At 41.5% G+C, this 15,456-nt stretch overlaps 2 protein-coding genes across 2 annotated transcripts; both read right to left on the minus strand.

Moving 5' to 3' along the window:
* Positions 1-967: 967 nt before the first annotated feature.
* eif4ea (eukaryotic translation initiation factor 4ea) lies at positions 968-7,811 on the minus strand. Its single transcript, XM_012837317.3, has 7 exons — positions 7,632-7,811; positions 6,093-6,196; positions 5,716-5,811; positions 5,113-5,176; positions 3,428-3,541; positions 2,194-2,333; positions 968-1,810 (listed from the first exon to the last, which is right to left on the minus strand). Exons 1-7 carry the CDS (start codon positions 7,647-7,649, stop codon positions 1,696-1,698), a joined length of 651 nt encoding a protein of 216 aa, XP_012692771.1. The 5' UTR covers positions 7,650-7,811; the 3' UTR covers positions 968-1,695.
* Positions 7,812-8,542: 731 nt separating this feature from the next.
* Positions 8,543-14,177, minus strand: LOC105908764 (alcohol dehydrogenase class-3). Its single transcript, XM_031568801.2, is given in 11 exon segments — positions 8,543-8,732; positions 8,997-9,135; positions 9,663-9,798; positions 10,174-10,189; positions 10,251-10,498; positions 11,122-11,341; positions 11,735-11,822; positions 12,556-12,697; positions 13,101-13,133; positions 13,135-13,203; positions 14,039-14,177. Coding segments are annotated over 11 exon segments (1,134 nt in total). The 5' UTR covers positions 14,057-14,177; the 3' UTR covers positions 8,543-8,707.
* Positions 14,178-15,456: the final 1,279 nt, after the last annotated feature.

Raw genomic sequence — 15,456 nt, forward strand, 5'->3', positions numbered from 1 at the left:
ACATTAAAACACACACACACACACACACACACACACAAGTGTGGGTAATATACTAGTTCTCAATTAACATTAATATAGATCGATGGCTAGACAACAGTACTGGGTGCTGTGATGCCGACAAACAATTGCCTGCCTTCAAATTACTCCAGCCCTCTGTTTCTGGGGAAAACAGTCCAACAGATTCCATTGATTTTACACACCGGTTTCCATCTCCTCGCTGGTGTTCTCAATAATGGCCATGGATCTTAAAGCAGACCTACACACTATGGTGAGGACAGGACATTTCATTTCTTTGTTGCTTCAGGACACGGAGGTGACAGAGGATACTGCTCTCCCTAGAGGTCACAACCTATCAAAAACATCCTCATTATCCACTCCACCTCTGTACCAGGGCCAGGGGCCTCACAAACACTGGAAGCAGCAGTGGGTGAAAAATTCAAACACTCGCATAAAAAGAGCCAGGCCAAGGAAGGTGCGTTTCAGGAATAAATAATCAATACAAGACCTAGCACTGTACAAGTTTATTTACATTCAGTGTTCTGTACATGTATGTAGGAGCTGGGCAGAGGAGTGTTCCCTCTCAACCCCTAGCTCCCACCTAATAGGCTTTTCAACACAAACACATACACACACACACACACGCACATGCACACGTGCGCGCGCACACACACACACACACACGCAGAGTCAATGCTGTAATGCAAGTCAATGTCCTTAGCTGGGAATGTAAACACCAAACTAAACCCAACAGAGATACAACAAAAAGAAAGCAAACAAATAAGCAAACATATTATATAAAATAAACAATTTTAGAGTCCCATGACTGTCAAGAGACCATCAGGAACTGAAATGCTGTGAGCTTGATAATGACTCTGCAAACAAGTAAAGAAAAACTTAAAAAAAGAGGGGGAAAAAAAAGACTACACAGAGGGCAGCTGTGGCCAGTGTGTCTTAACTAATCTAAAACAACAAAATAAAACCAAGGAGAGAGGCAGCCATAGGCCAACCAGCCAAGTAAAAAGAAAATAACTTACCGCCACTCAAAATATAAAAGGCATTGAAATGAAGACCACACTCAAAGAGTGAATGCCCAGACAAAGCACAATAGTGAAGCATGATCTCCTTTTTAGAACACACACGTTGAACAGTGCTGATCTGCTTCTGAAACTACAGTTAGGCAACGGTTTGAATCCTACGTCCACATACTGTAAACACCAGAGGTGGGGGCTGGTAGGCTCTGTTTATCTTATGTTGTAAGAGCGTTCAGACAGCCAGTCATACTGTGGGACTAAAGAATCGGTGAAAGACACTTTCTTTTCCTCTTCGCCCTGTATTAATCTACTTATTTCGTTCAAGTGTAATGCTGATGTGTGATGTAACATTGTTATTTATTATTAATACTATTATTATTATTATTATTATTATTATTATATTATCATCCAGTCTCGCCATCGTTTACCTTTGGTTTACGCTCAGAGCATACAAAGTCACTGTTCCTGTTTGCAACACTGTAACAATGTAACCCACGACACACACAGTTTCTGTCTGTGTACACAAACACACAGACACTCACACACAAAGTCTCTGTTCAACTGAAAGTGAAAACGATTAAAGATGTAAACCCCAAAGGCCTCCCATGGCGGAGCGGAAAGGCATCCGTCCGTCTAACCCTAACCCAGAGCGGAAAGGCATCCGTCAGACGACAAACTTGTTCTTGGTGGTGGAGCCACTCTTGGTGGCCGTGTCCGCATGTGACTGGTACCCAATGATGACTTTGGCAGGGACCCCCAGCCTCTCTTTATAGACTCTCCTGAGAGGGAACCAAAGGGGGGGGGGAGGTTGTCAGTGACGGTCAGCTAGGTAGCTAGCATTTTATAATAACATTTTACAACACTTCGTTATTTCACTAGATTCGATCAGCTACTGTTCTCAACTACACAACCACAATTCTGCTTCACACTGTACTAAGAGACAAGTGATGGTATTGGCCATCGTGTCGTAAATGAAATGTGGTCAGATTGTTCTGATGTGTTTTTGAACAGGGTTAGGGCTACACCATGATACGAAATGTATGTCACAAATTATTTATATTTTTGTTTGACACAATATGAGAAGATAAGATAAAAAAAAATTCCGTCTGATTATGAAACACATAAAGGCAGCCATTTTGTGTCCTCCACAGCTAGAGCTTACCCTATGTGTGTCACTGATTCTTTGTTCGCATAGTCTGCCGTCCAGATTGCAATCTTGTCTCCTTTCGTTCTGATGTTGACCACAGCTCCACATACTTCATCACTATGGTCATCAAAGGCCTCGCCGACAAGGCACAGGAGCTGAAGAGGGACAAACAGAACCAGCGTAGTGAGTATTTATATCTGGTCACAGATAGGTAATGTTCCTGTTCCATGCTTAAACATTTATGTTTATAGATTCGTTCACTGGCCTATATTCCACTCTGTGTGTGTAGGTGAATGTGCCTGGGTGAATAATTCTGTTAGAATAATGGAGAGTAATGGTGAGTGTGTAAGTGTGTGAGTAAGTGAGTGAGTGAGTAAGTGTGAGGGAGTGAGTGAGTGAGTAAGTGTGAGTGAGTGAGTGAGTGAGTGAGTGAGTGAGTGAGTGAGTGAGTGAGTGAGTGAGTGAGTGAGTGAGGGAGTAAGTGTGAGTGAGGGAGGGAGTAAGTGTGAGTGAGTGAGTGAGTGAGTGAGTGAGTGAGTGGGAGTGAGTGAGGGAGTGAGTGAGTGAGTGAGTGAGTGAGTGAGTGTGAGTAAGTGTGAGTGAGTGAGTGAGTGAGTGAGTGAGTGAGTGAGGGAGTGAGGGAGTGTGAGTGAGTGAGTGAGTGAGGGAGTGAGTGGGAGTAAGTTTAAGAGGAAAGGATAAAAAAAATAAAAAAAGGGAGGGAAATGTTAAGGGGGATGAAGGTGTGTCATTATAAAGGATCCATTCATGCCTCCTTATAGTCACATACTAGTGAAAGGAGCGCGTGTGTGAATCTGGGCCACACCACCTTGAACGAGGGGTGTGTGTGTGTGCATGTATGTAGGTTAAACCAATACTGTCTGTGTGCCACAGTGAGTATGCTGCATTAATATTAGGCTCATACGTCATAGAGGAGCCTGAACAGTGTTTCACTCTCTCCCTCTGCCTCTTTCATGTTTGTGTGTGTGTGTGTGTGTGTGTGTGTGTGTGTGTGTGTGTGTATGTATGTGTCAAGTCTCACTGGAACCTGCCAGAAGCTGTCCAGATCAGCATATGCATAATTATATTTTCCTAGGAAGATGTCTGTCTGTCTGTCTGTCTGTCTGTCTGTCTGTCTGTCTGTCTGTCTGTCTGTCTGTCTGTCTGTCTGTCTGTCTGTCTGTCTGTCTGTCTGTCTGTCTGTCTGTCTGTCTGTCTGTCTGTCTGTCTGTCTGTCTGTCTGTCTCACCGTCTCCAGCCAGAAGCGGTCTAGGTCTGCGCGTCTCTGTTGTTTGGACAGCGTGATGAGCCAGCGGCCGCCACGCTTGTTCCTCTCGTCCTCCCACATGGGTTCAATGCCATCCTGCTCTCGGGGTCAGAGGTCAGAGGGTCAACACAAACAGCTCTCATCCTACATACATGTTTTGAATGTCATTTTGACCATAAGAGGTGGAGTTACAAGTCTCTCGCCATTCTTTTAGATCGAAGAGTCAAACAGTCCCTCATGTCTGAGAGAACTGCGCAGAGGACAGACTTGCCTATAAGGACTTAAAACCCATTATAGTCTGTGCTACATAACACCCGCTAGTCTTTTTTGAGGAGCAGTGCCACACCTCTCTATTCATTCCCATACAGAACCCTCAAAGAGGTACGAATACACTGTGTATATGAAGGGTTTCCTTTTTTAGAACCCTTTTGCAGACTGGGTGTCAGGAAAAAAAAAAAGCTGTTTTCAGATGTGGCAAATATGGATATTTACACATAAAAAGCAAACAAACAAAAAACTAAAACAAGCAGCGAGGTCAGTACATTTATAAAGCATTGGGAGTTTTAGTTGCTGAATAGAAAACCTAGGAAACTCCCACAGCTTTTTTAGAGTGTAGCTCTTTTTTTTGGCAACAATCTTTAATAGCATCACCAAAGCCATTTTTTTGAACGGGGTTTTCCTGGTGTACATGTTTTATGTTCAAAATGGAGTATTCAGCATTTACAATAAATAATTGGGAACCTATAAAGAACCATGTCCTTTTTTCCTTCCTGAGAGTAGAGGCGTGCTGCCTTTATGACGACCTCCTTTATGACAGAGCATGCCAGCTGGATTCTCAAAAGCTGCTTGGCACTGTAACCGTGCTGTTGCTTAGGAACCTTTTTCACAGTCCTAAAAACTGTCACATCACTAACCTCACAAGCTGTTACTACGGCAACAATGCCCCTGACATCTAACCACAACCAGTGATCATATGGTGTTGGAAGGGCACACACGTTTGTTATTAGCCCATGATAAAAATAGCTGGTTTGAATTTGTAGGTGAATGGTTTAAACTGACACATGCTTTACATGACACCAGCTTTGCTTTGCCTTGCCCGCCTAGCAGGGGCTGTGTTGACCTCTGGCTATGTCAGAAACCTAAAACTTATGACCTTCAGCCAGGCTTTAAAAGAGTCGTCTGGGGTATGCCCCTAAAGACAGACAGCACCACCCACAACTGCTGCAAAACGCCTGCACAGAAACTCACACACATGAACAGAACATGTATACACAGGCAGAACTTGGTGGTGATGTCTTGATCATCGTGGTCTTGTGTCATAATGTAAGTGAGAAAGTACTACTTAGGTCTTGAAAAGGCGTGCAAAAAAACTACGGAAATACTTCAGAGTAGAGTGAACGTCTGCTGTGATCATATCTACCTAATGTGGTAGATATCAGATAACACTTGTCATGTATACCATTAAAAGCTCTAGTCTGTGCACAAACACATCTTATTAAATGCTCATGGAAATAATCAGTTTCGTCTGACACACCTCACAGGATAATGCACTTCCTCCTGCCTGTTTGACACAGGCTCAAACATTGCTGGGTTCTTGACTGTCCATTCTACTCTGTTCTGGTCTGTTTCTATGTGGAAAACATTCATTCCCAGATAATCGTTGTTACCTTGAAGAGGGAGTAGTCACAGCCAGATATCAGGTTGCTTGACAGCTGAATGTGATTATAGAGCCTGCGAAGAGGAATAAGGGCAAAGCTGTCAACGTCTATTCCAATGCCATTGATTTAAAAAGCAAACTCTGATTGGCTTATTGTAATGAACCTCAAACACCGCAGAAATGAAAGACACATACTTGAACTATTGGAGTTACCATGGCTACAGTTGCGCTGGTATTTTGAGAAGCTTTTAAAGAGTCACTGACTTCTACTAAAGTCAATGGAGGAATCTGATTATGGGATTATATCACCAAGCTTTGTTAGGACACTAAACAACACTGTTGCATTTCAAAACCAAACAAGTCCTTCCTCAACCTCCTGTTGTACTGAGGAAATGTATTGTATGGTATTTTGGACCAAAACTCTTAGCCCTAAATGAAAAAAAAAACAAGTGAATGAAGACGGCATTCTACCTGCTTTCTCCCTCCACTGGGCCGTACTATGCCAGTGGGCTCAAACAGAATTAGAATTCAGACTCTGGTCAGAAAGATTCCATCTGTCCTGTCACATTCCCAAATGTAACAGCTGTGAAACTGAAGTTCTGATGACACTTACGCCCAGAAATCTTCCACTGTGTCAAACTTTGCGATGAGACGCAGGTTGGCTTGCCATGTTTTACTTTTGTCATTTTTGAAGAACCAAAGAGCCCATCTGTTGGGGAAACAAAACAAGACAAACTTCCCAGTAAAACGCAAAGTTTACATTTTTTTAATATTTTAATACAATAACAGGACCATTTGCACGTTGAAAAAGCACTTTTGCAAGCAGAAATGCACGCAAACAAACAGACAGATCAATACTTGGTCTTCTTTAACTGTGCTAGATGTCCTCAATAGCACTCAAAAGGTCACAAAAAAGTGTGACTGCAGCAAAACTACTTTACTGTTTGTTTAAATAAAATCAGATAAGTGGGGAGAGGAAATGTGTTTTACCTGTTCTGTAGTGGATGCTTGATGTAATCCTCAGGATTTACAACTTCTTGTCCAGTTGCTACAGTTTTCTCTTCCTCAGAATGAGAAGAAATACAAATGGTTTCCTGTAAAACAGCATGCGGCTGGTGTTAGTGTACTTTCCTTCCAAGTAATTCACATATAATAACATATTTTTCTGCCAATACAAAACAATGGACCGAATGGCTATGTTTGCATACCAGACATATTAAAATCTCTGAAAGGGCAGCACGACTCAGCTAACCATACTGTAATGCTGTGTGCACACATCCAGAACCATCTGGGGCTATGAGCACTGCGGTTTTATAGTGTTAGCTGCCGAATTCATGACGTTAAGACCATCTGCCTACAAACAGTGAACGGCAATATTGGGCTACCTGTGCCTCCATCTGTTTCCACACCGTTAAACCTCAATATGACGGACCTACGGGCAAGAGGAGTGGGGTGGGCGGGGACTGTGGACAGCTTCTGCTTTCACTTACTGGAGAATTTGGCTCCGGACAAAATAGCCTGAAGAGTTATCACTAATCATCGTATCGAGAATGAGAAACGTTAACTCGACCAAAACAGCGTTTGATGACATGTTCATGTGAATCAATGACTCGATGATTAATGCAACGTGCTAGAGAAATGACAAAGTTACAGTTGTGATGTGGTGTAAAAAGATAATCAGCGCGCTATCTACCTTACTTACAGATATTTGCGTGTCTTTGCAACGTTGAGCAATGTGTGCCCTAGTTAATCATTTTCTGTTTTAGTAAATCAAATTTGTGGAACGACTGATGTCATTCAAATTCAAATGTTGTCGTTTACGTTAATGAATGTCACATTGTAACATGTAAATACTGATGTGATAAACTAATTTGACACTTAATATAAAAGGAACGCTTCCAGTGTTACCGAAAACAATCATACATTTTGTTCAACTTCATGACTCGAAAAGTGCCGTGTTGGCCGATATGAGCGAACTATGAGTTACGACAATGACTATCGATAACAGAAGTTATCTATTTTTACACCAAACTAAGAATATGTTAAAATTCGCTAAATTAACTCATTAGCGATCACTGACAAAATGACACATCTGTTGACACAACATAAGAAACAGACTAGCACGCGTGCTAGCTAGCTATCTCCCAGGCGTCAGTTACTACGTCCTGAACTCTGGGAAATGAATTAAAATCTTACCATAACTTACCAACTACCTAACTAGCTAAAGTCAGACTAACAACTCTTTCACCAAAATTATCCCCTATTCGCGAAACAAAACTACAAATGATTTTGCGACACTAGCTAACTAACATTACTGTCAGGTCTCCATACTACAACTGATGACTTCCCAAAGTCCAAACCCACGAAGAGCTGGATTACGCCTTTTAAGAAAGTATTGTCATTCAAGCAATTGCAGCTCGACACTAATGTCAAGCTGGGATACATTGATGGCTGTGGTGATTCACCACCATCCACACGAGATTTCTAAATAATCTTGTAAAATTGTCCCAAGATAAAACAGTCACTCACCGGTTCCGCAGTCGCCATCTTCTAGAAATCTGCTTGCAAGTTGCAAGTAGCCTACTATGGTGTGAAAATAAAAGCTGATTGGATGAGAGAGGGTATTGGATTGGACTGCGCCTTTCAACGTGACAAACCCAACTTTGGCAGTGAAAGTCGGCTGTATACTTCCCCCCCCAATGAGCGAGGCCAACCGCTAGTAGCGCGACTGTGTGGCCCATAGGCTCTTTAAATATGTAAAGACAGAGGGCCAACAATTATTCTCTTACTTGCAGAATTTTGACATGGAAAAAAAAGTGTATCGGTTGTCAAGAACATATTTAACATTGGTTAACGTTACTTGATGTGACATCTCTAGAAAACAGACCTCATTTAGTTCTTGTGTGCTGTGTCAGTGTTCAGTAGGTAATCAGTCCTTGAAATATCCTCACAGATGGCAGGTTCTGTTTACGAATTCTTTCATTTTGGTGGAAGTTAAATGCAAACGGGCCTCTTGATCCCAGTGTGGTGCCAACACTGGGAGATGTGAAATAACCAGCAGCACAGACTTAAGTTTGTGGTTTGAACGTCTGTTTTTATGTATTTTTTAATTTATTTAGTGAAGAAAAGCAAGATGCTCTTTCAGCCAAAACAAGTGGTTTAGTTTATGTAACCGGGTCATATTTTGAGTTTGTTTAATTTCTGTCTAGCATTAAAAGGAGACATGTCCCATTAAAACTTAGAAAGAAATTAAACAAACTCAAAATATGACCCGGTTACATTTAGATCTGGGATCAAATCTTTTCTAAACCCAGCCTGTACGCTAAGAATCCAGCTGATTCGGCTGATTTGGGTGATACTGGAGGCACAAAGCAGCAAAACAGCTTTTAGTTGAAGGTACAGATTCCACGATGACAAATCAGTACAACAGTACAACCAAACAAGATGCATTGATTTTCTTTAATAGTCTTCTTAGACAAACAGCCTATATGGTACAAACAGCAAGTCCATAATCCAAGAGATACCCTTTTTAAATACTGAATGTCTGGCCTTATGAGGACCAGATGTGGTGATGTGACACTTGTCAGCGGTTAGTGTCAGGTACTTCAGAATTGTAGGACGGCACGTAGACTGATGAAGAACAAAAGACAGTGTCACCATTAATGGCAAAATGGTCTAACTCATTACATTACTATGAAATCCTGATAATGGCAGCTATTATTTAAAGGTAAAGGTCCAGTATTTAGCAAATGCTGTTGTCCAAAGTGACTTACAAAGGCATCCTGCATTGGCTGGCAATTAAACCCCCGGGTTCACTGCTTGGATGACAGCAGTGCTAACCACTATTTTATTAAATACTACAATAGAGATGCAAAATAAGATTTAAATCTGTACCTCTTTCCGTGGTGCATGAGATCAAAGGCCTCGTTGATCTGGGTGAAGGGCAGTGTGTGAGTGATGAACTCATCCACCTTCAGCTTTTTGGTCATGTAATCATTCACCAGCCTGGGAACACTCTCCACACTCTTCCAGCCTGGAGACCATTACATAGAAGTACATTGAAAGTTGTGATGTTTAAGTTGTATGTTTAACTCTCCACACTCTTCTAGCCTGGAGAGTATTAGGACATAGAAGGTTGCGGTCATAAGTCCTTACTGGACCAATAACATTCCCACTATCCAAGTAGTTTTCATAAGATGCTCCACATTACTATCACCCATCCTCTGCCTGTATGTGACTTGGCTTGCAGTCAAATAACATATTATATCAGTGTTGTCAGAGGTTAATGCTTACTTAACGTTTACCTTTCCTCAGTCTCTTCACTGTCCTGTTCACCCTGTTTGCACATGAAACCCTAGTTAGTACACAAATGTCCTTTTCACTGTCCTGTTCACCCTGTCTGCACATGAAACCCTAGTTAATACACAAATGTCCTTTTCACTGTCCTGTTCACCCTGTCTGCACATGAAACCCTAGTTAGTACACCGATGTCCTCTTCACTGTCCTGTTCACCCTGTCTGCACATGAAACCCTAGTTAGTACACAAATGCGGGCCCTCACCCCCAAAAGCGGAGCCCTTCCAGGTGCGCCCGGTGACCAGTTGGAAGGGTCTGGTGGAGATCTCCTGCCCGGCTCCTGCCACCCCTAGAATAACACTGGTGCCCCAGCCCTTATGACAGGCCTCCAGTGCAGCCCTCTGCAAACAGCAACATTCACAGAGCAAACATGTAAAATGTGGTAAGGCTGTTGATGTCAAATGTTGTCTATCTTCGTTAATACAAATAAGGTAAATAAATATTTACTATATGCAGTATATAGTGCTTTACAACCCTCACATCATGTTTCTAGACACGTTCTATGGAATATTGAATTTGTGTAAATAAATAAATTTGTGAAATTCTGTGCTTATCTGTGTGTCAGTGATACATCTTATACGGGTAAGGGAAGGTAATGTGGTGGGAAGGCCCCAGTTAATTTAACTTCCTAGGATGCACACGCACTCATGACATGTAAGCGGTAGTTTTTCTGTCACTGATAACACTTCGTGTAAAGGCATCTGCTATATGAAAACCTGTAAATGTACATTTCTCAGCCAGCTAAAACCCATTTCTCTGTCGGCTGAAATAAGGAGCTCACCATGACTCCAACGTTCCGATGCACTCAAAGGAGTAGTCCACCCCTCCGTCAGTCATCTCAACCAGCACTTCCTGGATGGGCTTGCTGTGATCTTTGGGGTTGACACACTCAGTAGCTCCAAAGCTCTTGGCACTTTCAAATTTTGATGGATTGAGATCAACGCCGATGATTCTGGTTGCCCCAGCTACTTTGCAACCCATTATGGCTGCAAGTCCCACAGCTCCAAGCCCGAAGACGGCACACGTGGATCCAGGTTCAACCTTTAAGGTTGGAAAGGACAGGGACACAAATAAACAGTCTGCCTCCCCACTGCTGGTCAGTCACCACAGTAACATCAGAACAGCGGTCACCACAGCAACATCAGAACAGCAGTCACCACTGCAACATCAGAACAGCAGTCACCACAGCAACATCAGAACAGCAGTCACCACAGCAACATCAGAACAGCAGTCACCACAGCAACATCAGAACAGTGGTCACCACAGCAACATCAGAATGGCAGTCACCACAGCAACATCAGAACAGCAGTCACCACAGCAACATCAGAACAGGAAAGGCCAGGGACACAAATAGAGAATTATCTTCTGGTACTAGCCCGACTTATCAGCAATTCATCTATTGACAATAATGTCTGAGTTTCTTAAAAAACACTGGAATAAACAAACCATTTAGGGTAACAAAAATCTAAGATTTGAAAAAAATTAAAGGAAGAAAGGACCTGCAATATTTGTGCTAAAAAAAATGTATATTGCAGTAAAGGGGCAAGTAAAATAAAGGGTAAAATAGTAAGTAAAATAAAAAGTAAAATAAAGACTGGCAAAAAGCGGAGTCAATATTGAGAGTGTTTCGACCACTCTGTGTCCTCCGACTACAGCCTCCTCACCCCAGCAGTGTTTAGAGCAGCTCCGTAGCCAGTGGAGATGCCACAGCCCAACAGGCACACTTTATCCATTGGAGCCTTCTCATCCACCTTGGCCAGGGAGATGTCCGCCACCACGGTGTACTCAGAGAAGGTGCTGGTCCCCATGAAGTGGAACAGCTGCTTGCCCTTACAGGTGAAGCGGGAGGTCTTATCAGGCATCAGCCCCTGGCCCTGGGTGATTCTGTGAAGAATCTGTGTGGTTCTTATTTGGATCAGTTACACTTTTGGTAGTATTAGCTAACGCCCCAGTTTGGGCATTATTGACACCTGATACTGTAATAATGACATAATGACAAATAGTCACACTGTGTTTTAGGTCTCTTCTGTATTTTGGATACGTCTCAAACATTGTGCGGAATCCATTGAAATGACTGTATGAGTTTCATGTTAGGTTGTACACACAGTTGACATTGAGGATGACAATTAATCATTCTTTCAATACCCTATATAGTCAACACAGTAAGTTCATGTTGGTTTTATACATTTCCCTCATCAAAAAAAATTCAATAAGGCATTAAACAATTTTAGAAATCTGACAAAAGCCTTGAAAGCACCAGGACAAAAAGAGGACTACCTGATCTTCTGACAAAGGTTGGTCTTTGGATTTTTACAGAACTTGCACTCTCCGCACTGTGGCACGTATAATGGAATGACGGTGTCGCCTAGGGAAAGTAAAAGGTAATGAAAAGAAAAATAATTCTATTCCATTTCCATATTGCTGCGCTGAACATTGTATTGAACACTGAATTACTGAACTGAATATATTTCAGCTGGCCTGGCCGGCAGACACACCTTTTGTGCTGTGATAATTGCTCTGTACCTTATCTATTTTTGTCTCTGTTACACTGCATACACATCCATACAAACATACTCATAAAGCAAACCCTTATAATAAACTCATGGAAATATACCTATAGAACACACTACTGGAAACATCACATATGGGTTTAGATAGGCATCTCCTTTATGCTATACTTGCGTTGGGGTCTCTTTTTTCAACACCCGACATAAATGTAAATGGTGTCCTGTCCTGTAAATGGTGTCCTGAGCAGAACCCCGAGGTGATAGCCATTGGATTCAGTCTTTTGCATTGTATCATACAATTTTTCTACTGCATAGTAATTATTTTATTGAAATATCCAATGTATGAACACATAAAACCATTCCAGTGACAATCAGCAGTTGGTCCAACTAGGTTCCCTCCCTTTATAAGAACATACTGACTTTTCATGATAATGTTTCCCACTCTTGGATAATCAGCAATCAAATATGTTTTCGTTTGTTGAGTCAGACCTGGCTTAAAGTTGGTGACGCCCTCTCCCACACTCTCTTTTATATTTCACCACTCTTGACGTTTAGTTCAACGTTAATACTTCATGAATGTTTCTGTCAGACCTGGCTTGAAGTTGGTGACGCCCTCTCCCACGCTCTCCACCTTTCCGGCTCCCTCGTGCCCCAGGATGGCGGGGAAGAGGCCCTCGGGATCCGCCCCGCTCAGGGTGTAGGCATCAGTGTGGCACACCGCGGTGAAGTGGATCTGCAATGACAGTGACAATGTCCCTGGATACAAAGAGATGCTGGCAGAGAAGAGCACTATGTCTGGGGACGTAAGGTATTGTCTGCCTTGACACAGAGTCCCAGTGAAAAACTGGAAAAATAAATCTTAAAAATACAATATTGCTCTGTTCATATGAAATATATAAAGAATTGCCTTTGCACTTTATTTATATGCGCATGTTAAACCATCATTCCACTATATAATTGTGCTATGGTTAATTGTGTTATGTTCGCTTTGGATAACAGCACCTTCTAAATGTCGAATGGTAATTGTAAACTACAGATGATCTACGATTGACTTCCTGTATTCAACTGCCGTATATTCTATTGCATCAGAGATTAGGCAATTAGCCATCTTCCGGGCATAGTGCACTTTCTCTCACCTTTATTCGAACTTCATGGGCTTTGGGTGGGGCCCACCTCCACCTCCTCAAGGGACAGAGGCTTCCCTGCCTCCCAGGCCACCGCTGCCTTGCACTTGATCACCTTGAAACAATCAGTCATGCAGTTAGTTGCACTAAACTCATTGAATTGACATCTCAGGCAGGTGCAGGTGTTGTGTTGTGTTGTGTTTATGAGAGGTGTTGCGCAGAACAGAGTCAGAGATCACTCGGATTTGTAACCCATGGCTGAGTAGGCAAGGCCCTATCTGTGATAAAAACTGTAAATATGTCAAACCAAGAGGCTAAAACCTAAAACAGCCACAGTCAGTGTGCATTTCTCAGCTGTGTTTTCTGCAGCAGAGACTGAACTTTGTCGTGGCCTTTACCCCTGAACCAAAGTTTGACCATAAAGAACACTTAAGCCAGAACTGACAAGAACCAACCTGAATGCTTATCACAGCACGTTGCTCCCATGCACATATAAAACCTGCAGTCTGACTACATATTTTCAGTCAACATTTTGTCTTTGCAGCTACTGCATTTACCAACACTCAAATGAACATAATATGACTGAGTCCCTATTTTGTTTTATCACTTTGTCGTTATACTTGTTGCTGTGACTGTGACCTGCACAGCTTTTGATCATTTCAAAGTTTTACATGCAAAGAGGAAATAACATTAGGATACAAAACATAGGATAAGTAGTAATTTAATTAAAACTAACATTAGAGAGTTGCTATGACAATGCAAAGACTATGCAATATCTTAAGTCTGGAATTACTGCATGTAATCTCAACTTCCTCAAATCTCAACATCAGGCCACTGCCACGCTGCTTCTAGTCTAGATCAGACATTGTCCAATCTTATATAACGTGTATGCCTGTAAACATAATCCCAATGCATATTAAACAGCAAAGAGTGAAGAGAAGGCTTCTTACTTTTCCTGCTGTTGCCATTATGTATGTCCGTGTCCAGAAGGGAAGCTTGTTGCAGGGAAACCAGCTTCCTCTTGTAGTGAGTGCCCGAACAGCCAGTCAAGTTCACTCTGTCTAAGATCAGCAATTGAGGTGTGTCACGTTACTCATTGTCTGGGCTTAGGGGATGTAGGATGTGTTTCCAGGTTGGGAGAAAATCCTCCTGTAAATATTCCAAATTTTCAACAGTTGCTTTATTAATGTTTTGATCAGGAAATACACAAATGTATTACCAAACTAATACAAGATGATCTTATATTGCATCTGGTTAAAATGTTAAAAAAGGAGTTTTTCTTTCCTGTGGCCATGTATTGCAGTTGGTGGAAACATATAACTTGTGGTTTGATCATTAAATACGGCATAATCATTTCTGATGTGATTAAGACTCTGTCTCCTACATTTCATGTAATCAGGATAACCAGGGTAGCTCAACTCAGCCGTTTGCTCTTTTTTCCTAACAAGCTTTGAGATACACATGGAGAAAGTTGCTCAAGAACCCAACAGACATTTCTATAGGTGACTTATTATTTTAAAGTTGTATTCCCCTGCAAAGCATGACTTTCAAGTCCAGGTGCAAAACCACTGTGCTAACCAGCCATTATAAAAAATAAAAAAAATAAAAAACTGAAATACTTTAAAACTACTAAAAATATGACATGTTAATCATTAGTGGGGATTGTGACGGCACATCTGGCAACCATAGAAGTGGGTGGAGATTTCCATGAAATGTGCTGTTCCTGTGCAAACAGACTTCGAGCAGACGAGCTCTCCCTAATAACCTTATTTGGGCGTGCCTGTGGACATGACAGATTTTGTTGCTTTATAAAGTGAAATAAATAAATAGAACCTCTGCAGTAAAGAAACATTAAACAAGGAGGCTTTCTTCAAATGTTAAAACTGTGTTGCTTTTAAAGTTATGAACTTAAAATAACACTTAAACAGCAATTGTGACAAATGCGCAAAAGTTTGGACACCCTACTAAGTCAGCATTCCTTTAGCAGATATCACAACTTCCAAATGGTAATAATAATAATAATAATTAATTTAATTTGAGTGCTACAGTAAAAAAATTGTTAAAAAAACATAGTTAAAACATAGTTAAAACAATCTATAATAAACATAGTTAAAAGCATAGTTAAGAGAACATAGTTAAAAAAACAACATAGTTAAAATATATAGTTTACAAACATCGTTTACAAACATAGTTAGAAACATGGTGTTTATAGACAGCTAAAAGTCTCTTTAATCTTGAGTTTTGAATGCCCCCCATCTTCCTTGCAGATCACTTTGTTCTGAGATCCATTCAGGGTGTTTTGCATGCACATCATGTTTAAGATTTACCTACAGATTTTCAATCAGTTTGGAGACCACAGGGCACTCGA

Source organism: Clupea harengus, chromosome 6, assembly GCF_900700415.2.
Source record: "Clupea harengus chromosome 6, Ch_v2.0.2, whole genome shotgun sequence".
NCBI classification, from domain to species: domain Eukaryota; kingdom Metazoa; phylum Chordata; class Actinopteri; order Clupeiformes; family Clupeidae; genus Clupea; species Clupea harengus.